Source organism: Podarcis muralis, chromosome 8 (assembly GCF_964188315.1).
Source record: "Podarcis muralis chromosome 8, rPodMur119.hap1.1, whole genome shotgun sequence".
NCBI lineage: Eukaryota > Metazoa > Chordata > Lepidosauria > Squamata > Lacertidae > Podarcis > Podarcis muralis.
The window spans coordinates 47,454,821-47,479,614 of NC_135662.1; the positions used below are offsets into that span (position 1 = coordinate 47,454,821).

The following is a 24,794-nucleotide window of genomic DNA, read 5'->3' on the forward strand; positions in this document are numbered from 1 at the left end:
TTAAAATCATCAAGAAGAACAACAGCAACTAATCATTTGTTTATACCTCATCCATCTGACTGCGTTGCACCAACCACTCTGGATGGCTTCCAAAGTATAAAAACACAACTGTGCATCAAATATTAAAAACTTCCCAAATACAGGGCTGCCAGCAGATGTCTACAAAAGGTTGTGTAATTGTTTATCTCTCTGACATCTGATGGGAGGGCATTCCACAGTGCGGGAGCCACTACTGAGAAGACCCTCTGCCTGGCTCCTTGTAACCTCACTTCTCACAATGAGGGAACCACCAGAAGGCCCTCGGAGCTGGACCTCAGTGTCCAGGACTGACAGGGACCCCACTCCATTATGAAAAGTGCAACACTGTTGCTGACAGGAGGATGCTACTGCCTCCACTCGGACCAGTTTTGAAGGCTGATGATTCTGACAACACAATCTCAGTATGATTAATAAGACTGAAATGCTTGGATTTGATATATTTTCCCTATTTTATCCTTTCTTTATGAATTTCCTAAATTCTTGTCTAATTTTACCTTTTGGCTTTCCATATCTTTGTATGTTAACCCGAAGTAATCTTTTTCCAGCAGGTTCAGATGTTCACACACTTTGTCAAACAGCACCTGGCCTTTTGAACGTTTCTACAGAGAAAGTATAGGAAATAAAAAGTTTGAGCATCAAAACACACGAACCTTTAAAAAAATCAAGACAGCTTAAAATAATTAAGTGAACATTCATTTAATTTCAAGCTAAAAGTTTGATATTAACTGGGTCATAATATGAATTTTCCACGCCTGAAATACTTCCTTCTATTGCAAGCTATGTTGCCTTACCATTAAATTATTACTTTAATTGCAATAAAAACATAATGGGAAGGATCCATCCTACGCAGCTCACAAAATTCAGTTTTCCTGGCCCCTTCTCCACACTGAACCCATCCCAAAAAACAGAATGGCACAGGGTGGGACATGGAGACTGCAGCAGGAAGGAGAAAATTAGCAGAATTTGGGGGGAAGAGGGTTCCCCTAAATGCAGCTTTCGATCCAAGTCTGTTCTCTTCAATATTATTTGCAACAGGCCCAATGGTAGGGAACATTTTCAGCACATATGCAGAAGTTGAAAGCGTTAACGTCTTATTGGCTCTCAATGGACCTGTCCTGATTTCTGAAATTAACTTGGACTTTTTGTAAAACTGAATATAACTTACCTAAAATTAGAATGTCATGGTCCCAGGGCTAGGGACATCAAGTATGCCTAAAGGGCAGGATATGCATCATGCAAATGTAATTTTTATAACAGTGAATGCATAGGGGTTAAGGAAAACCAAAGCTGATTGTTTCCCCAGGGGTGGGGGTGGTGTTCCTCTTGATCAAAGAATTCTGCACACAATCCAAGAGAGGATTTCATGGTTGTCTAGATAATGCATTGCCTTCCCTGCACTTGCAAAGGAATTTCCAAACAGCACTGCAATAAGACATTATTGGCCAATTTAAAATGAAGAATTCTTTTTTTCAATATGGCATTCATGACTCAATTACGATTGAGCCAGAGGGACTTTGCTCACCACTAGACGAAATACGTTGGGGTGGAAGAGTTTAAATTACAAGATAACACAGATGTGATAATATCTAGTAAGATGAATAACTATGACAACATTTTGAAGGAAATGTAAATTACTATAGCATTTTGAAACTTTTGAGATAATTTACTGAGATGATTAAATGAAAGCAGGGCAGGGGTTTTATAAGGCTATCTGGAATCTGAAATAATATTCACTGTTATCTGGCCTGAATTCACCATTTTGAGAATTTTGACAGCATTAACAAAGAATAACACACACAGCACACAAGCATCAACAATCAAGCAGAACTGCTCCCTGGTCTCCAGCCTTTGACATCTTCACCTCTGCAGCTTAGCCAACCTATAAACAAACCTCAAGCTCCCTTCATTGGAGATGCAACTATGGACACTTCTCAGTATGCCCCTCATTCCTTTGTGGCAGATGTCACTGCAAGACGTGCGCACTGGCCCAAACACTGGGCGCTGGCACTCTTCTCAACAGTTACAAACTGGAGTTCACCTCCAATCTGTCTCCGAGATTCTTGCTGTCTCCGATATCCAACGATCCACAAAAATGCTCCAGTGAAGCATCTTCTACAAGCAGAAGCCATAGAACCAGTTCCCAGGGAACAATTTTGCTATGGAATCTGTTCAACATTCTTTGTGGTTCTGAAGAAGGAAGGAACATCATGGAGAGCAATCCTAGATCTAAAATTCATCAACTGATCCGTCCAGTACAGGAAATTCAGGATAGAAACCCTAAGCTCTCATCAAAGAAGTTATCTACCCTCAGGATCTGTTCAAATCTATAGCTCTCCAAGAAGAAGCCTATCTTCACATCCCAATCTGTTCTGGGGTGTGTGGTGAGCAGAGGTCAGAGGTATTGCTTCTGGTGAGGTTTGTTGCACAAGACCTCACAATCAAGTTGCAATGTTCTACAACTGCTTTGAGTTTCTGAATCAATATTTTAAGCTACAATATGTGCTATCTACATTAAGTGGTTAGAGTTCATGTGCTTTCCTTTAACAGTGCATGTACGTTTACCTTTTTGAAGAAACTGTTTCTATTCAGAAAGAAGTTTGAAAATTTGGGGGATATTATATTAGTTTTCAGATTAATCACTATAAAACAGAGTGATTATGTAATGTGTACTCTTGATTATTTAACTGATTTCAGCATTTGTATATCACCCCAGAACATTTAGCTCTCTGCGTGGTATACAAGGAATAGTAAAATAAAAATAGAAATGTAACTATATGAAATAAAACATGAAACAATAAAAACAAAAAACAAAGCTCTTCACACCCCCAAAATCAGAAGCACAAATTTAAAAACTGTGAGGCCCAGAATATATAAGATATTTAGGAAGCCTAGCTGAAGAGAAATGACTTTGGTGATGAAAATATCACAAAGCTGGTGCCATGAGAGACTCACTGGGGAGGATGTTCCATAACCATAGTGCCACTGCTAGAAAAGCCCCGCTTCCTGATGCCTACCTGCCTCATTTAATTTGGTGTGGGCAACTAAAGCAGGATATATCTGAATATAATGCTCTAGAAAATCCAGGAATTATTTTGATTGTACACCCCTCAGACTGAGATTTCTGAACTATTTTGTTTTAGGAAACATAAACACAGCCCCAACTGTTAGGCGAAGATGCCTAAAAACACCCAAAAAGCTTTATAACCGTGAGGTACAAAACATAACAGGAATGCACTAACTGCATTAAAAATAATGAGTAATCTCAACAACATTACAAGTGCCATTCTTAAACTAATTTGTACTGAAACAAAATTATGCTAATTCATTTCATTCCACAGCTTCCCCCAAAGGCTATACATTTAGCCTCAAATTATTAAAGTTCCTCAGAAAGAAATAATGAAAAAGGGGAAGTCACTATGCAATTATCTATAGAGTCCTCAAGAAATCATTTAGGATGATAGAAATGGGCAGCACATAGGAAGAAGAAAATTATGTTTTCCGCCAAACTGTCAACTTTGCCTGAGTTTTTCCAGGTTATTTTGCAAAAGGGGGAAAAGATTTTATTATCTCCATTTAGAAGACTGAGAAAAATATTAAAAAACCAATAAACTTCTCTAAGGTGAAAAACAACAGGGAACAGATACTCTTTGTGTTCCTTAATTGCCACACATTCTAGATTCAGTTTTCACCAACATAAGGCTTGTACTAAACACCAACTAGTTGACAATCACTTAGGGATGTAAATTGAAGGAACTAATTCAAGACATAATTGTCAAGAGCCATGACTGTGGGTTTGTTTTTCTGTAAATCCTTTGCAACACCCTTTTATGTACACCTAGCAAGAAGTTCCAGCTCAATTTAACAGGGAACATGATACATGCTAAAAAGAACTATTTTGGTAATATCTAACACCATATGCTTTCAAATATGGGTCAGTAGCTTGCAGTACTAAAGTGTAATTAGACGGTAAGGTAGAGGTACTTGCTTAATTGGAGGAACAAGTGTGATACTTGATTTTTCTGGGATTGTGTTGTCCATTTTAGTATCTGTCAATGCAGATGGGCTAGCTGAAAGACTGTTGGCAGATTATTAACAAAATTGCTGGGCTCAGAATTATATTAAAATTCAAGGTTGCAATTTGCATCTATTTGCATTTTCATGATGACAATACAGCACCTTGTCAATTTAAAAGCCAGGCAAGGTCAAAAATCAAAGATGTTTCAGCTGGCAAATCTGCTTTGATAAGCAATAAGCAGTTGCTGGTTAAAGGCGTTTTACTGGAGGCCTGCAGGAGGCAGGTGCCTTTTTTAATATGTAACTTTAAGAGGGGAAAATTTATTGGCAGCAAATATACAACAAGTGACCAAACATTGAAATTCAAATTACCATCAAAACCCCATTGTGTTGGATAGGAGAGGATAAGGGAACACACAACAATGGTTTGCAATATACCAGTTAAATTAGCACTTCATGTAATTTCTAATGTGCACATTCCACTGTGGCTTCATCTGACTCGTAACGAGATCAAGCAAACAAAAGTATATGCTTGTTGGAAACCATGTATACAGCACATATCCCAAAAACATATTTATTAATTTATTTAGAAAAAAGTATGAACTACTTAATCAAAGCTGTATACATAAAGTAATATAAAATAATTGTAAATGATACACCCCCCAAAAAAATCAGCTTTTTTAAAAAAGCAAATATACAAACATTAAACTGCTGATGTAGACTTGTTGAAATAAAAATGGTGGTATAGTGTGGGTGCCTGCCTAAGAAGAAGTGTTCCAAAGCACAGATATTGCCACACTAAAAGATACAATGCTCCACAAAAGAGGAACAAAGACCCCAAAATAGAAGTGGCTGAGTAAGTACATGTGGAACAAGATGATCCTTCAAATAAACTGGCCCCAAGCCGTTCAGGGCTTTATATACCAATGGGAAAACCTTGAATTTGGCCAGGTAATAAAGAGGAAGTCAGTGCAGGTCTTTAAGTAAAGGTAATATTGTGGTAAGATCTCAGTCCTGCCAGGAGTTGTGTTGCATTTAGACTGTAACTAAAGAGAACCAAAGGGATTATATTTCAGTTAGTACTTTCCTTCCCTACTAACAGTACAAACCAACTCTAGGCCTGAAAGAATTAAGAGTCTGGCAACACACCATTCAATTATTTTTTTAAAAAAATCAATGGTGGCAACAGGACTAAATAATTTTTTCATCCCAAACCATTATTTATTGTTGCCTTAGCTGAAAAGAAAAGGAGATGGACGAAGAGAGACGCTAGCCCCCCAAGCTCTAGATCTTAGTCCCAAAGCATTTTTATGTTCCAGATGGCTTTCACCAATCACTTTTGCAGTTTCCTTTTGCTTCTCAAGTCTTTGAAATGTATTCCTACAATTTTGCCTGTTCTTCCCTCTATATTAGGACAATTCTTCCCCAGTTCACCTTAGCTGCTATTTACATTACAAAATGTGCACATTAATTCCATGATTACAATTGATGTCTCAAATGGTTTGGCCCTCAAAGAGCTGCAATTTTAAAGCCTCTATGGCATAAAAAGTGCTGTATTTTAATCTATTTTAACTGCTGATTTACTGCTGGTTATATTATAAATTATTTGCATTTGTAGCATAACCAGCAATAAATTGTATTGTATTGATTTTATAGTCATTTGTATTATATTGAGAGCCGCACTGGCTGAATAATTGTATACAAATACACAAAATGAATGAATAAGTAAATGTCTAATATAAGAAAGCAGTCAGTTTAACTAAAGCTAGTCCATGGACCTTAGAATTCAGCTTCTGAAGTTTCTCAAGTAACCTTAAGCACCCAACAGCCTAGTACTAATGTATCCTGGCCCATAGCCAACAGCAGCCTGAAGGACCATGGTGCACTGCCCTGAGAGTCCACCCCCTCATATATTGAGCAAATCACACTGGCATTGAAAAAAGCGATGAAATCAGAGGCTGAGAAGAAATTGCAAGCCTCATGGCATTAGAGGGAAAAGTGGACACAATATGGAGGAGGTTTGACTACAGTCACAGTCATACTAATGAGTCCTTTGTTAGTCTGCAAATAAATATATCGGTTATCACAATTTGCGGCAAACAATGTTAAACATTAACTCGTTAGTATAAAGTAATTTGTGTTCTAATATATATATATATATATACAGGTAACTCACAACTTACACACATTTAACTTGTGTGTGTTCAGCACTTGGCAGATAAATAACTAAATTAATATGTAGAAAGTGGGCAGGGTTCTGAGAAAAATGACTTTGGCAATCCCACCCGCCATTGAACCCAGTAGGTTTAGACTTTATGTGCAATCCCCAGAGTGTAAGCTGAGAATTGCCTGTATGTGTAGGTCATTTACAATACCAATGATTTAATGTCACAGTACTTAAACAGAGTTTTCTTCCTTTTTATGTATCCTTTGAAGAATGTCACAGTTCTTAAATAGTTTTATTCATTTTTATGTATGCTTTTGAAGATATGTATCGGTTTGAAAATGGCTTAATATACAGCACCCACATAATTTAGCAATAATGATTGAAGTATGCGAGGAAATATTGACTACAAATTAAACATCTGGTGGATTATTATAAATGCCTATTATTCAGTTTAAATACTAGGGTATACTTTGGGGGAATTTCTTAGGACAGAGAAATAATGAAGAGATAAACCAATTTTACAAGCTAATTGTTCTCCCTAAACTGTTTGTGTCTCGGACTTTTGCACTGGGAGAATGTTTAATAGAGTACAAGCTCAAGACTATGGCTCATTATATGACAATCTCTACAGAGTGTTTCTCAGCTACAAAGGGAACTATGGGACCTGCCATTTGCCACATAACCAATAAAGAATCTACACCATGGATAGATGCAACAAGCCCTTCAAAGTGTTCAAAGAGTGATGTCATTCCCCTTTCAGTCTTCCTCTTCAGGGTAAACATGCCAAATCCCTTCACCAATTTTTCATAGGAAGGGGTATCCATAATGTGAGAATCTTCACTACCCTCCTATGGATCCCATTCAAACTTCCTGTATCTATCTTAAAGTAAAGCACCCAGAAGTGGGCACTGTACTGCTGAAGATGACTGTGTAATGCAGAATAAAATGGACCTAAAATGAAATCAGCTAAGAAACACGTCACACCACCCACAAAAGGGATTATGCCAGTGAGCAAACTTCTAGACTAAATAAGAACATGGGTCCATCCAGACTGAAAGAAAAAACAGAATGCAGTATAGACATTATATTACCAGGTAGCAAAGAGGAATCAATAAGCATATCACACACACCCAGTGAGAAATAGAAAGAAAGAAATATATACACACAAAAATACACACACCTGTCTATGTAGGGCAAGGACAGTTAACCTTTTTTCTGTCAAAGGAAATTGAGGGCTGGCCACCTCTCAAAGGGTGACATACCAGCGGTGGCTGTGGCCAATGCACATGTGTGGAGGAACACACACAGCATACAGATAGGCAGGAAGGCATGCACACTGAGTCACACATTCGGGCATGCAACACTGCAATGAAAACTTTAAAATGCTTTGGTTCTGCTCTCTCACAGCAGTGCTAGAGTGGGAGGCTTTCCTACTCAGCTCTGCATCTAGAGCAAAGTGAAAGCATTTCTCAATTGCAGTGCTAAGAAATGAGGCAATCCTACCTCGGCACTGTAATGGAGAAGAAAAACAAATCAATGTGTTCAATCATTCAATCAACACATTCAAATGTATTCTTGCCTGGCAAAGGCACCTGTTCTGCTCTTCTGGTTTGGTACTACTGCAAAAAAGAAAAGAAAGAAAGCTTTCCTTCCTGTTTCCTGAGCTCAAAAACCTTGCAATTGTATCATTAGGAGGGAGAAGTGCCTTTGTAGGGAAAACTGAGGCAGTGGCTCCTGATTTCTGGAGCACCGGTGATATCCTACAGTATCACTCAGCAGAACATTTTTTAAACAATTAATTGCCAAATTATTGAGGGTCCTGGGAGTCACCCAAACTGCTTGGGGGGGGGGGCAAATCCAGCCCAAGGGCCGCAGATCAGGGTCAGGCAGTAAATATAAACAACTTGAAACATCACTTTACCCATCCTAAACCAACTATAATGATCCCTTTAGTGAAGAAAAGCCTGAAGGTTTAGCCAGTTGTCAGGAACACTTTGTCTGTAATACAGTAATAGCACATGTCCACCACTTCCAGTTGACTGATTTCAATGTTTACAGTAGGTCAGTCATATGAACTGTTGACTTCTGGGCAGAAACAATTTAACTGTACAAGTTCCTTTCTTGTGATATAGGCATTTAAAAGCCAGAAAAGCTAACAATGTTCCACCAAACTTTGCTCTTAATGCAGGAGGTCTAGGTCAAGAGTTTGCAAGCAGAACAGTATGTAAAATTTAAGGGAGTGAACATTCAGAGTATGCCTCTATTTGCATTTCCCCCCTTTCCCAATACTAATATAGCCTTTTTGTAACAATAGTGGAGTGTCCCATCCTATACCAGCCTAATCTAAATAGCAGGTTTGCTCATGTGTGAGTGAAAGAGAGTGCACACAGGTGACAAGATTAATACTACCCAGTTTCATTTTAAATCCCATGAGATTTATGACACAATGTTGCATAACTATTTCTTGCAGTAAAAACCTCACTGCACATATACATTCCCTAGCATTAGAACATAGGAAGATGGCTTATATACAAATGTTTACTGACTAAACACCCATTAAAGGTAAAGGTAAAGGGACCCCTGACCATTAGGTCCAGTTGTGGCCGACTCTGGGGTTGCGGCGCTCATCTCGCTTTATTGGCCAAGGGAGCCGGCATACAGCCAGCATGACTAAGCCACTTCTGGCGAGCCAGAACAGCGCACAGAAACACCGTTTACCTTCCCGCAGGAGCGGTACCTATTTATCTACTTGCACTTTGACGTGCTTTCGAACCGCTAGGTTGGCAGGAGCAGGGACTGAGCAACGGGAGCTCACTCCGTCGCAGGGATTCGAACCGCCGACCTTCTGATCGGCAAGTCCCAGGCTCTGTGGTTTAACCCACAGCGCCACCCACATCCCATCCATTAGCTTGTTCAATTAGCTTGGTATTGTCTACACTGACTTGCAGGGTCTCATAGACTTGGGTCTTTCTGCATGCAAGGCAAATGTTCTGTCCCTGATAGTCTTGTAGTGAATTCTCTCAGTGCAAATATAGAAAATACAGAATTACCATATAGCCTTGTGTCTGAATGCTGAAACACCTATCCTTTGAGAACGGATGATAAAGTTTGACTAAGGAGCTTACTGCTAATGTTCTTCTATCAGTTATCATTCCATCAAAATGAGTTTTGTCACTTTCCTTAAGAACTGCAGGCAGTCAACAGATTAATAACATTTAAACTAATTGGATTCAGCTAAGAAATGGAAATACCAATAAATGAGGCAATAATAATAATAATAATATGCAATACTTTAAAGACTTGTAAAAATTCACTGAGTTATCCTGGTACTGCCACACAGGGAACCCTCCTTTAAAACAGTTGCAACATAGACAGCTATTGGTGCATCATTTTTAGCACTGATTTGCAAACTCAGGGTTAGCTGAAAATCCTTTGAACATTCTTAATCAAAATCCTAAAATACCCTTGGTTCACTTCTGTCGGGGGGAAAATGCTTAACAAATGCACAGACATTCCTTAATATGTGGCTTGTAAGGAAGAGCAAGGTGGCAATTTATGGGAGTAAGCCCCATTGAACTTAATGGCTCTTACTTCTGAGCAAATGTGCACATGATTGCGCTGTAAACCTTACACATGCAGGCTAGGTTGTTGGCCTGAATTAACACCTTGTTTCTGTCAGGGCATTTATTCCAGACTATTTTCCATTGTTTTCCTTCTTCATTCACAGGACATTGCATGCATGCCAGCAAATGAATTATCTTGAATAAAATATTCATTTGTTCTAAGCATAAAGACACAAAGAGAAGTAGCGTTTGGCATTTCTGGACATGTTGTTCTTAGGCCACAATAATAGTTTTGCCATGTAATGTAGAAATCCCATAACAAAAACTTGGTGACAACCTTTCTTGCTACTCAACTGGCAACAGCTTAACTATTCAAGCAGCAAACTAAAATGTTAAATATCTGTTACCTAAAATGTCACGTGGGAACCATAATTTGTGTCTTCTAGTTATCCAAAATAATGGCCTGTAGTAACATGCCTGTAGCACAATGAGTAGCTTATTTTTGTTTTATAAAGAGCTGAGTTCAATAATACTATGTTAAATTTCAATTTGTGGTCTACAAATGTAGATATTTTAAACACACATTCTTTTGCTACTCTATCATAGATTGTTTCTTTATTCCATATAGCATGTTTGGATCTGTCTGTATTAAAAACGATCCTTGCTGTGCAGTTTTAAAAACTTGCTTAAAATGTAATGCTCATGATATGAAGGAATAGTACAGCACAATTATATGCATTGTTTACCCCAATGTAAGCCCCACTAAATACCATGTGTGTACAGGATTGCAGTCTACAACCTCCACTGAATCTCATACTGCCTCTGTGTTGCAAGTACACATTAATGTAAATTAAGCTTCATTAGAAATAAACTTCTTATGATCGGTTAGAAAGTGTTGATAATACTCAGTTAAGGGTTTCTGATTTTTCCATTTAATTTCACACACACCCTTTAATCTTTTAAACAACAAAAAAAAAAAATAGTGCTGGAGACAAATGGCAATGCTAACAATTATCCAGCAACACAGTTGCATTATATCTGCATTTAAAATGTCTTCTTCTAATAGATTTTCAGTGTGCAGATCAATGTCTCACACTTTTGTATATTATAGTAACAATCATACAAGTGTCAGTGACATTGTATAATATGGCACACTTTCTATTGGGGCCAAGAGTTTATTTTTAATAACCCTTGAGCTCACAATCCTAAAAAGCCAGCACTAATCTAAACAGAAAAAAAGCCCCAACAACCAAAGGATTGCTAAATCCCAATAAGAAGATTGGTGACCTAGTCCTCATTTTGGAATCAGACCAAATTAGGGCCTTTTCTCATGACATCAGCAACAGAGCTCTCAGCAGGCCTAGTATTATGAACTAAAACTGTAATATTCAGGATGGTTTCTTAAATTTTATGAAATTACACATGCAGGGGCAGAAACAAACATGTAGACACACATCCTCACACATACAAGCTACCCTCACCACACATGGTTTTATAATCTGTCTGAAGCAATTGGTATGCAACAGACCCACGCTAGTTACTCCAGCCTCTCTCTTTCAAGAATCCCAGTGCGGCAACCCTTGTAGCATGAATTCAAAGTTCTAACCTGTAACCTGCTCTAAAGCTGCTGTGCAGTTAAGAGTGGGCAATAAATATTTTAAATAAAAAGAGATGGGCAGGAGGAAAGAGAAAAAAGGCAATTCAGGCACAATTTTTAGAATAAGTGGATTGAACGGAACAGTCCAGGGAGAAAATAAGCCCAATTGAGCTGGTCCTCCTGCTAGCTCACTTTCAATCTTGCCCAGGTGGTATCTCTCCCTTTGTAATGGCTACTGCTGGCTGGTAGCTGAAGGAAAGAGGAGCCACTTCCAAGTTGGCCCACTTCCATTTCTCCCTGTGCTTTTGTAGTCTGTCAGGTGGAATGGCAGCTAAAAGCTGTATATTGTTCGAGAAATATTAGCAAGAAATTGTTTGCTGGTAGTACTCGAATCTTGTAAGATCCATAGACAAGAAATTTAATATGAAAGCTCACAAAGATGAGTGCAGCATAACAAGCTTGTTATCAATATAAGCTAATGCTGGCAAGATTGTCTGTTGTATGTCAAAATATTTTGGGTTTTAGAAATAACAACGTTAAATAGCAAATTTGCCTAATTGTACTCATGATTCACTCAAACTGGTCAGATTCTAAAGCATGAGTTGTTAACACAGCTCTGGCAGGCATTCTCTGGTGCTTACAGGGACCTGTTCCACACACTCCAATCTGGATGAAATGGGGCTTGAAAGAAACCTTGTAAAATAGTCAATAGAAGGCATTTCTCAACTCCATTTGCAACATGAAGGGGTTAACTCTCCAGCTGCTGACTAATATGGTCAGAGTTCGAGAGGGAAGACAGTTCTGTTAGAAAATGTGGATTCTACTTCCAGTCAATATGAGAGCATATTCACCACCACATGAACCTCCATTTCAAAAAAGAGAATTAAAAATGGGCAAAAAGTTATAGATATTTTGTTAAATCCGTTATGAAAAACTGTAACAGACACAGTAATATACAGTTTACCTCAAATGTCAGTGTAGCTAAGAACATCTCAGGCGAGGCAAGCAAAAGGTGGGTAATTTGCTAGCAGTGAGATGGTGGCAGAAATGGTAGTGGATGGGATCAGAAGTACTTCACACTCTTTCTCTTCCAGCCTTCTCTTCCCTCCTTGATGCTTCCTCAGCAGGTTAACTCTCACCACCACCATGTGATTCTCATCATGACTGGTGTCATGCTACTATTAAGCCCCCCCCCCCCCCATAAGCTTAATAACAGCATGAATGCACAGGGCAGGTAATTTCAATCAGAACTATAGATTTAAAGATTTAAAGCTCCTGAGACACTTCCTCTTCTCCCTCCCTGCTGGGTTGGCTAGTTACACAGAAACAATTAAATACCCTTCCTTTCCATTGGAGGTCCTTGTTGCACCAACTATCTTTGTCACAGAATAGAATGAAACAAAACAAGGTTTTCCTACTAATTCAAGGAGAAAATAATTCTGACTTGGCAAAATATGACCATTGGGTTCCAAGATGTGTGTGCTGTGGGAGGAAGTGGTGGACGGCCATGCCATTCAGTGAAGGAAGTTAGACACAGACATTTTTACAGCCTCTGTTCCTTCATCCCCAACTGGTGCGTTGGATAGTTGTTTCTGTGTTGGAATTGTTTTGCTTTTAGAAGTTTTAATTGTTTTATCACCTGTGTGCTTGTTGCCACGGGTTCTTTTGGGATATAAATTTAATAAAGTTCTGGTTGCTTGCCTTGGTCACGCCTTCCAGGAAGGAGAAGGAAATCCTATCCCTGTTTTATATTGCAAGAGACTCTTGACCTATGCTGCTACCAGTACTGACAAACCTAGAAAGCACATTTTTTGCTGAGAATCTATTGACCTATATACACAACAAAATCTTGCAGGCTTACATGACCAACATTTACATTACTCTGTCAATGCACACCCACACTTGGGATTTCCCCCTCCATTTGAAGAGAAACTCAAATATGAATAAACTGATTTGTTATTTTCAGCGTCCTATTTTCAGCAAAGGCCAACCAGATAACTTCAAGATACTGGCCATAAAGGAAACAGCCCTCCCAATCATGTTGTCTCATCCCATTGAGATCTGGTTGGACACTGTCACAACAAGATGCTGGACCAGATTGTATTTGGCCTGATATAGCAGGGCTCTTCATATTTTCTATGTCCCCTCGGGCATCATATGCACCTAGCAGGACCAGCACAGTTCTGGGTGAGACCTTGGAGGAAGAGCTGGTCCAATTATTAATCCCACTTAAGGAAGCCACAGTTCTGATGGAACCAACACAAACTGGCTGGCATCAACACCAACCCACTCCCCGCACTCAGAATCAGAACTCTGATAGAAGGTCAGGAAGGGGTACAGCAGCTAAACCAGCTATAAACCTGCTTAGTTGGAACAGAGCCAGAATTGAAGCAACACCATATCCTGCTATGCTCTCTGCTGGACAACTATATTATCCTTAATATCTTGACATCTCATCCCTAGACAGCTCATTGGACTCTCTGAATTCTGAGCCATGTGTTATGGGATGGCTGGAATGGGATCCCTGGTATTCAGTGGCAACTGGTATTCAGTGGTAGACATCCTATAAACTAAATCATTTAGTTATAGCAGCTAATAGCCACTGATAGACCTCTCATCCACATTTTTTAAAGTTCCCCATTAGGATGTGATGTGGCAGGCTTGACAGCTGTGCCTGATGAGCTGCCCATCAACTGGAAGGCCCCTTCTCCTTAACATAATCTAGGGGAAGGGGGGGGGAGAGAAAGAGAGCAAGCGAGCACACAGCTTCACTGACAGTTGAGACGTGTCAGAGAAGCTAGGTGACGTCTCCCAAACCTGTCCTTGTTACACACACAGCTGTTCTAAGCCTTCACTTGAGACCCTAGGGATAGGTATAAGGTAGGTAGGAATTGTTAACAAACTTGTTTGCATTAGAACTGGAATGTATATTCTATAAGCTAACCCTTTTTTCCAATCATCAAAGCTCTGTCCTTTTAGTCTACGAATAATGTTAAGCACTATTTTCAGAATTTGGTGGAACTGTGGTGGACTCCTGACTGGAGAAATATTTCCCTGCTGTCTTCTCCCTTGATGCCTGACCTTCTACCCTGCTCACATTGTTCTGATTTATAAGGAATAAGGGTGCTCTCAGCCCAAGCAGAGAAAAGTAGCAAAACAAGGAGTAGTGGCATCACTGGGGCAGAAATAGGATGTGTTTTGCTTTTTATTTAATGTTGGAGAGCCTCCTAGGTCAAAGGCGTTGGGCGTCAAGTTTTCTTTTTAAAGTAATCATCACCATAGCTTGTGATCACAAATTTCCATATGAACTAAGCATTGTGAATAAGTACTTTTCTTCTGAACTGTTTGTTAATCTATTTCATTTGGTGACTCTGAATTCTACTACTGTAAGATAAAAGGTCCCTAGTCATTTTCTCTACATAGGCAAACTGTCATGTCCCAGCCCATTATCATAAACTTCTATCAGGTCCCCACACTGTTACCTTTCTTCCTAAGCTAAAAAGCCCCTACATTTCCTCATTAGGAAGGTGGTCCAACCACTGTATCACCTTGCTTCCTCTTTCTACACCTTTTCCCAGTTCTAAATATATCTATATTAAATGGAGAGCACTACAAATACACCCACAACATATATTTATTATACAGTGGTACCCTGGGTTAAGAACTTTGCTTCAGGATGAGAACAGAAATTGTGCTCCTGAGGTATGGCGGCAGCGGGAGGCCCCATTAGCTAAAGTGGTGCTTCAGGTTAAGAACAGTTTCAGGTTAAGAACGGACCTCCGGAACGAATTAAGTTCTTAACACGAGGTACCACTGTACAGGCATTGCAATCTTGGTGGCAGTTTTATTTTCAGTCAATTTCCCAATAATCCCTAGCACAGAATTGGCTTTTTTTACCACTGCCTCACAAGGATGCCTTTGATGCTATACAAATTGCTTGCTCTTTCTGAACAGTTATCACCAAGATTCATACCCTGAGAATAAAAGTGTGAAATTCTAGACAGGCCTTTCTTTGAAGAATATGTGAACCAAAAGTCTCTTGACTGATAGAAAGCCTGAAACAGCACACTTCAGATAGATTCAGACACAGCTATAGAATCCAACTGCGGTACAGAATAACCAGCAGTTCCCGATCTGTATCGTTACTGTCTCTTTTCCTTGCTGGTGTTTCCTGCTGCTCTGTACTCTCACTGCTCATCAATATCACAAGGGCAAATATATTTTGAGGGAAAGGCTGAATTGCTAGGTGAATTATCACATAGAGCCTTGGGAGAAGGATTATTCAATTTCTGTTTTTGTTTTCTACTGCCAGTATTCCAGACTGAATACACACAAACCACATGCTTTTTTAACATTTCCTTTCTTACAGGTACTCTCCTTCTGATATAAAAGAGAAGTAAGTTTCCTTTGCAACCAGCCTTCACCAAATAAACACCTTAGATCATATATAGTAAAAAATCTTCCTCCCTCCCTTCCCGTATTTACCTCCACTTCACAGCCGTATTCTGAGCCATCTAGAAGGATTACTTTGCACTGCATATTTTTCAGTTTTTTGACAATCTTTAGAGGAGATCTGGAAAGCTTGCTTGAGGATGATTTCTGAGAGAGCTTGTCGTCTTCAAACTGCTGGTATTCCAGTTGTTTTGCTGCTGCAGCAGCAAATTCACGTTCTTTGTCACTGCCCTACAAAGAGAAAATAGGGAGATTAAGTTCTAATTTCAGATTAAAAAAATGTGGCCGATTGCAGCGAGCTTTCAGAACCACAAGATACAATCAGACATCCCTTACAGAGGACTAGTTAGAGCCACGTTTTGAAACTGCAACGTAACTGCAGTGCAGAGAAATTTCATTCAATGTTTTGAAAAGCTTTTCTAGTCAATGAAACTGCTGCTCCATTTTATAACTGCTAATTCATGGTGTAAAGTGTTGAGAATTATCATTTCGGTATATGACATATATTAACCTTTGCAGGAGTCTTGAGTTTTATATTTCTAATAATTTAGTTTTTTCATCATAGGTACACACACAATATTTACATTTAACAGAGAGATCAGATTTGATTATTTATTTTTATTTCATAAAATGTATATGCCACTTAATTGTAGAAAAACCGCAAAGCAGTTTTTTTTTTAAAAAAAGATATAACAATAAAACTATCTCTAAAAAATTTGCAACCATAATTTTAAACATACAGAAGGTTAAAACTGCAGTGAAATAGACTAAATTAAAATGCCTACAAACTTTCTAAACATCTGGGCAGAGCTGATAATTCATAATGCATAAAAAGGAGTCTGAGTTTAAAAGATCCAATGTGACATATGGCTGAATGCAATATGCCCCCTTTCAGGAAAGAAGGGGATGACGATTATAGCCCAGCCAACAGAGTGTGCTCTTCCCACCTGGCAGTTACATTCCAATGGCATTGCCACTTTAGTAGCAGCTAACTCTGTACACAGCTCTTCCACAACTAGTTCAGAAGCAACATTTCAGCAGCAACTGAAATGTAGTAATACGTTAGTTAAAGCTTAGAAATTTAATCTTATTTTCATCTGGCCATCATAAAAAAAAAAAAAACAAATCTGATTCAGCTCGAAATGACTTCATAGTAAGTCAGCAGCCTGCAGAACTGACATCCATCACAAATTAATCCTCCAAGTCCGTTTCCTTCATTGTAACAAGTCTCCATGAGAATGAATCAAATCTGGCCAAAAGCTTTAATCTGCTTTCAGAGCCAAAGAATTGTGTGTTGCACAATATGTGGGAAAGTGCAGGGCTTCTCTGAATATAGTAGAGCACATGGTGAAAGGAATTACATTTGCTTGTGAAAACAAGTGGGTGGTGCAGAGAAAACAGATATATACACACACACAAACCTGCTGGTAATGTTTAGTTTGAACTATAAACAGGAGCATTAGTATTTCAAAAGGGAAGGATGTGGATACCAATGTCTAGAAGTAGCTAACCAGGACAAAACTAAGCCGGGGAGAATTTATCCAGGTTAGACTGTCACAGAAGAACCTTTATAGTAATTTGTGCTGTGCACAAAAACATGCCAGGAACTATTAGAGCAGGACCCCAAACTGTCAAGATGTGTTCATGCACCTTCACAGGGAATTAAGTCTCATCTTCCTAAAGAAGCCTGACATCCTGTTCATGCAGTTATCTAGGGCAAAATGACCAGGGAGACACAACTTGCATTCAGTATTTTATTTTTTATTTTACATGCATAAATGCACATTCTTTCATGTGTGATGAACTCTTTTTCAAAGGTTATTTGTGATGCATTCCACAAGCAATTTGATTATCTAGCTAATGGCACCATAAATTAACATCTAACAGGGAAGAAAAAATGTGTTAAGGCTCTTTTTGGATCAAGCTACCTTCAGCTAGACTCAGAGCAACACTGAAATTGCTCAAATTTTCATGCAGGAGGACTTCCCACTGCTTTTTGGGGGGGGGGGGAATCTAAATATTTATTTCTAACCGGACTAATCTATACATTTTGGTTTGTAACTTTGGTTCAAAGTTTGATATAATAATGACTGATTAGCCCAACAACACCTGTTGTTGATGGAGTAAAGAATGTATGTATTATTCTAACCAAAGCCTACTATATAGTTAGTTAGAGATGGGGAACCTATTCCATACCTGCCTTGTTTTAAAGGGGGCAATGCAGCTGGTTATCCATGCACACCACTCTTAGCTTAATGCTAATACAGTACACATACCATCTCTTCAAACAAAGTTGTGAAGTATTTAATCCCAGTCATTACTGTTAGCCTCCTTTGTTTCCTTTCCCAATAACAACATTCTAATGTGATGCACCTTGTTTATGTCCCAAAAGCAATGCTTTGTTAAAGAGGGGGAAAGCCTCAGGCCTGAGTAATTTTTTAATGTTAACACAACTGAAAGTAGTTAAAATGTAGTCATTTTGTAAGTAAAGGTAAACGTAAAGGGACCCCTGACCATTAGGTCCAGTCATGGCCGGGTCTGGGCTTGCAGCGCTCATCTCACTTTATTGTCCGAGGGAGCCAGCGTACAGCTTCTGGGTCATGTGGCTAGCATGACTAAGCTGCTTCTGCCCCTTTTAACAATGGCAATAGGTTTTAAAAATTAAGCCCAGCATGTAAGACAATCTGACAAAAATTACAAAAATATTATATGACTGAAATTGAGAGAGGGGAATAGTATCTAACCTCTCCCCTCCATCCCCAGTAGATCACCAATCAGTGTGCAAGAGTACTGTTTAATCAGACTGATATCTGTGTTGAAGTAAAGTTATGCTTTGGCTTTCTAGTGTATGTTAAGACTTTTAAAGAAATTGTCCAAGTTCTGATCTTACCGGTTCCTTTTTGACAGGAGTGCTGTGAGCTGCAACACCAGAAAATTGTTCTAATGCATTCTGGTGCTCTTCACTCAGCTGCTGTTGCTGTTGTTGTTGCTGTTGCTGCTGTCCTTGGGCCCCTGTCCCACCCGATCCTTGTTGACCCGAAGCTTCTTTCTGCTCTTGATCCTGATCCTTTGATTCAGAATCTGATCCAGATTCTGTAGTCATGGTTGATTATTCTACAACACAAATAAAACTATTCAGTATCATAAAAAATCAAAAGAAGGCAAAAACTGAATTGACAAACAAGTAAGATGGTTTTAAGTGTCACAAAGTATGGGTGGCAAAGTTAAGACCATTTGTGGGTGACGGGGAGTCACACCCACCCACCTACCTCTACATACAAGGAGATTTTTTTAATTAATTGTCTTCACACTTGCTCTCCTGTCCCCTCATCACACTTAGGTGGTCTGAATTTGTTGGAATGCAGGTTCTTCTTAACTCTGGTCACTGAATCCAGCTACCAGAACTAGTCCTACTTAGGGACTTGTTTAAGATTGTAGAAGACTGTAAACCATTTGTCAGATAACTAATCACCCTTTGTCCAACTCTTCCAACAGAACCCCAAGGAAATTAAACTGAAAACATCCTGTTCCTGCTTGGTGGTTCAGTGCAAAATCTCTGTGCGACTCAGGGATATCACAAAAATAAGGATCTCATCATGGCCTGGCTGTAGCCTATGACACACCTTTTAAGCATTTAGACAATCTTAAAACTCAAGAGTAAAAGTTTTCAAATGAATAAATGCAGCATTGTCACAATTTGAATCTATCAAAAACAAAAGTATGACCGTAACGATCTGATTTTGTTAATCAACATGTAATTTGCCTTAAATCTGGTAGCCATAATAATTTATTTAATTGAGTAACTATGCAATTAACAGAGGGGAAATACTCCTTTAAAAAGAAAATCAGTATTTTTGCTGGTAAGGACCTGTCCACTACCTACTGCTATGTTTGCATTGTGATGTTCTTCACTAATCATCAATTATCACTGTAGGGGTCACTTTAGTAATGACTCAAAATCATCACTTAGATGGCCCACCTCAAACTCTTCCCAATTAAATATATTGTATGGGGTTGCCTATCTACAGAAGGGTGGACTAAAAGTATAACAAATTTTAACTATGGTTTAATCATGTGATGGCTGAACCAGGCCACTGTATGAAAGTCTAGTATTATAATCTAGTAAAACAGCCCTAGTAAAAATAACAAAATCCATTCTTGCAATCCTATTGAAATTTACTGTGAAATATAAGCTCACACGTGCCAATGTATCAAAAGTTATCTATGGACATTACAGAGCAAATCGTACATAAAAAAGTTTATGAAAATAGGTTTGATGTATTTATTTAACAAAATTTATATATCACTTGATTGTAACAAAAACCTCTACACACTTTACAAAAATATAAAATAAAAACATTTAAAATATAAATAAAAAAACAGTAAAACAGGTTTTTTAAATGATAAAAGTGCACGGGTTGGGGGGGGGGGGTTGTAGCCTAAAAATTGCAGTCTGCAAATAAACAACAAAGGAAAAGAAACTGGAAACACGGGGTGCAAATTCTCACATGAGGTTTATTGCAACATTTCTTTTATAAGGAAACAGCAATAATAAACTTATTGACTTCACTCCATACCAAAAGCGAAAAGAGTATTTGTGAAAGGCATTATTATAGCCAGATAGCTCTGGAAACTGAATACAAATGAACAATAAATATTTCATCAAGCAATTAAGGAGGAAAGAAGGGTTCACTAAAATGGCTCATTACAATCCTCAATAGACTCACTTTTAAAAAAAACATTCAGGTCTAATCTTCTTTTCTGACCTATTTTTTTGAAAAAAAGTATTTTTCTTCTGATTTCCTTGCTGTGCATTAGCTTTCTTCCTTTCCCTCTGATTGATGACTACAGTGCACTTTCTGTAAAGGCTTCACTGGGCTAGTTCAGCTTATTGCCTCATCACTTTTTTGTTGAAGAAACATCATTAGTACAACCTATTGCTTCCACAGTTGCTGTAAAGTGCCTTGCTTACAAGGGGTGCATGCACACACATTATCCACCATTTAAAAGCTTGATTAATTTAATGCTTTTAAAGACAATATGTGTTTGAGACAGAAGTTCATCAGCAATTTGTCCCAGCTATGCACAAAGTACTGTAATTCCCTGTCTTTTCTCTAGTATGGAACATGTAGAAATATCATCAATGATCAAGATTTTGCCCCTGAACTAAAATGTGACCTGACAACTACATAGCTGGTAATTATAAATCACTAACGTTTCTTAAATTTCCTATTATGCTTGAGTTGCTTACATCTTACTGTATCCTAGAGAAGAGCATGGCTGACAGTAGCAATCCTCCCAGGGGACAAGGATATATACTGCATTATTTTGTGAGTTTATTAAAAGCATGCAAGATCTGCACACCTGCCTAGCCAGCATGAGGTTACCTGTATATTTCATTTCCACCAATACTATCACAAGCTCCTGAAATGAGTCTAAGATGTCTAGAATGTCTAAATATCCTATTCTGTTTTTTCTATGTGGATCATATTGAACTGTGCTAAAACATGCAACAGGAAGCAAAATGTCTATATTTTAATAATATAGGAAATGGCGCCCAAATTTTCAAGAAATATCCACATGGTTCAGTGATACAAAAATATAGAAAAGGCAACAGGAAGCAAAAAAATCCCATACAATCTATGGGCAACTGCTTATATGTATTGTTTTTAAAGCGATATAAAATAAAAACATTCGAACACAATTTACATTAATGGTGTAAATTCTGTAAAGATCTTAGGCAACACAGCTAACATTTAATCAAATCAGTAGTTTTTAACTATAAGAATTTTAGGATCTCACGACACCCATTTTCTGTTCATGATCATATTATGCTCATTAGTGCTGTCATATATTCAGTTTATTTTAAAATAATCAACAGTAAAATGCCAACAGAAACCAAAATGATGTGACTTCAAGAGACTTTATTTTTTCTTTGATCTACACATTGACTACTACAGCACAAACAAAAATACCCTTACTTTATGCAAATGAGGTTATTTAAGCATTGCCTTTTAGTTTTGCTCATCTAGGCAGATATGTTTCTGTGAATGTCTCTCTATGCTCAACATCTAAATGTGAATGAGACTGCCTCACACTTTTAAAATTGTTATTCTAAACTTAACTAATAGGCTCCAACTCCTAGGGGCCAAGGTCCTTTTGCCCCCCCCCCCCAATTGAATATTTAAGGGGGCTGCCTCCCCCCAAAGTTGTGCATTTGCCATGTCTTGTGGTGGACTATGTGGGGTGGGGCTTACATGCCCCTCCCCATATTGTATTCAAGTCGGAAACCCTGCTAGCAATTAGAAAAACAGTATATATTAAGGCAGCCTTGATATTGAACTGTGACACCGGGGAGAGATTTTTAACAATTCCCTCTACACTGAGGGAATTTTTTTAAAATTTACACTGGCCACAGAAACACAGTGCCAGCAGACCTTCAAGACACACATGCCCACGTTAATGCATAACAACAGCTGTTTCCTATATATGATTAGCCTATGTTTTATCAGGAATCCCTTTTTAAAAATCATTGAAACCATTTGCGAAAAATGGACATTTGAATAGAAGCCTTCATTTCAAAATTGTAAATGCCATTCTTATTAATTTCAGGGCTTAAGTTTAAATTTGCAACTACTCAAACATTTCCCCCCAAAAATGAACTACGATCCCCTAAAAATGGAGTTTGTGATCCTTCTTTGTGCTAGGTGTAACATACAAACAAAGAGTAAAAGGCAAAAGTAGGGCACAAAGACAGATGTTCTGTGCCATCAAGCATCCATCACAGTGGTTGAACAGAAGATTAAATCTTAGGTTATTTTCCACATTAAGGGGGAAAATCCTTTTGAGTTTAACCATGAACACTGGTCTCTCTTCAAAGTCATATAGCTTGACCCTGAAAACATCTTCCAGGTGCACCTTGATCAATTGCAGATGTTTCCAAGATTGAACTAGCAGCTGCAACCACAATCAGTTTCAACTGAACACTGACTGGAGTAAGCAAAGTAAACAAACCCTAACTTTTACTCTTAGTCATCAAAAGAACTGTTTAAAGAATTCTTTCTCTCTCCCCCCCCCCAAATCATCTCTTTTTGTACCTATTGGGTTATCCTAATTTATGTTCCAATTTAGTACACACACTACAATATGATCCCTGATGTCTACTTGCTTTCGTTTAAACTTTGTAATTGTTTGGGATAAAAAATATTAAACTCCTGATAATACACTTGTCTTCAATTCATGGGTCAGATCCTGACTAATGATGGGTATAATAGTAGCACTACTGTCATATGAATGCATAGATAGATAGATAGATAGATAGATAGCACTATAAATGTTAAACACTGCTAATACAAACAAAATCTAAACCATTTCCATTTTTGTCTTGACTTCAGAAGCTTGTGGGATATGAGGGGATCTCCGATGCAAGGCTAGCAGTTGCATAATTTATTAATAGGTTGAGAGTAAGTTCATGTCCATTAGACGAGCAAATTATAGTTGTATCTATGCAATCTATTGGTCTCCACTGGAATCAAGTACATTAAAAGGAACGGCTTCTGCCAGCTTGTCACTTCTGGCAACATATGTACATGAAAATTAATAATCACTCACGGCACAAAAGAAACGGGTTATTTCTAGAAGATAATTATATCTTTTGGGAAGTTTTTGTAAATACATGCATGAAAAGTCGAATAATGAAATGAAGACGACAGTAATTGCAGAGCATAACCCATCAGATAGTTGTTTCTATTCTAGTAACTCACTCTTTTCATTTCTATTGGTGCATCTTAATTAAAACACGACGTACAACCAATTTCTCCATTCTGAGTGCAAGATCCACTTATACTGCTTGTCTGATCCCACAACAGAGTTTGAGTAGGATTTACAGACAAAAGTGTGGCGATTCAAGCTGAACGACTTTGCATACGCAGAGGTTATCTACATTGACATAAATTAACAGCAACACTATTATAGCAATTCTGCATTCTTTTTTAAAAAATTTTGGGGGGGTGTAAAAAAGTATTAAGCAGATAATGGCTTACAACAGTAACAAATTAGGAACATAGGAAAGCTACCTTATACTAAGTCCATTAGTTCATCTAGTCCAGTACTGATGACTACCTGCAGCATTTCATGTTTCGGACAGGATTGGGTAGTTTTCCACTCCACCCAAAGGTACCTGGAAATGTACCACTGCTTCCTAGAGATATTGAACCAGGTATTGAACCTAGGAACTCGTGCATACAAAGCAAATGTCCTTACTCATAGATAACCACCGGGCATATAAAAATCTTAAATCCACAGAAATTGGACAATTTCTAAGCACATTATTTATTATTGTTGTTGTTTCAATTTATAACTCATCCTTCCTCCCGAAGGAGCCTGCCTGTATGTACAATCCAAAATATTAACCTACCTGACTTGGATAATATTTGTGAAAGGCAACCCCTTTCCCACACTTCCTTCATCTGCTGTGCAGATTTGGCCACAGTTGCTCTGCAATAATTACTGTGGGTACCTCATCTGGGCAACAATCCAGAAAATGGCTCAACACAAAGTCATGTAAAACTGTTCTAGTTAGCTGAAACACCAGTTTCCAGACAAAAGATAAAGGCACAAAGGATGCTCTGGCGCTTGCATGGAAGTTCACTCATGCTGTCCTAAGTAGTTATTATTCTGGATTGGCATGATTATGAGCTCGCTGCTGCTGTAGAAGAATGTTTCAGGGACGGGAGCAGGATTCCTGAGCAAACTATCATTCAAAGCCTCTACGCTAGAGTTACAGCTAGAACAGGTTTTCCCGTAATGGTGTTTTTAACAGGATTAGGAGAAATGGAAGAAAACACAGTAATCTGAGCAAGGAAGCAAAACAACACACACACACACACACACACACACACACACACACACATGCATCATCCTGACTCCACATTTTAGTATTTAGCATACCATTGCTAGAAAA

General features: G+C 38.4%; 1 protein-coding gene across 23 annotated transcripts in view; it reads right to left on the minus strand.

Annotated features, from left to right (window-relative positions):
- EPB41L3 (erythrocyte membrane protein band 4.1 like 3) overlaps positions 1-24,794 on the minus strand; it is a 129,256-nt gene that overhangs the window by 42,024 nt on the left and 62,438 nt on the right. For 22 of the 23 annotated variants that reach the window (XM_077933124.1, XM_077933123.1, XM_077933126.1 and 19 more), the window contains 3 exons: positions 18,723-18,946; positions 15,866-16,063; positions 534-638 (listed from right to left, as the gene is read on the minus strand). In XM_077933124.1, the coding sequence (XP_077789250.1) occupies positions 534-638; positions 15,866-16,063; positions 18,723-18,935 (516 nt within the window). In that variant the 5' untranslated portion in view covers positions 18,936-18,946. The remainder of the gene's footprint in view (positions 1-533; positions 639-15,865; positions 16,064-18,722; positions 18,947-24,794) is intronic. The other variant, XM_077933129.1, reaches the window with a different exon arrangement.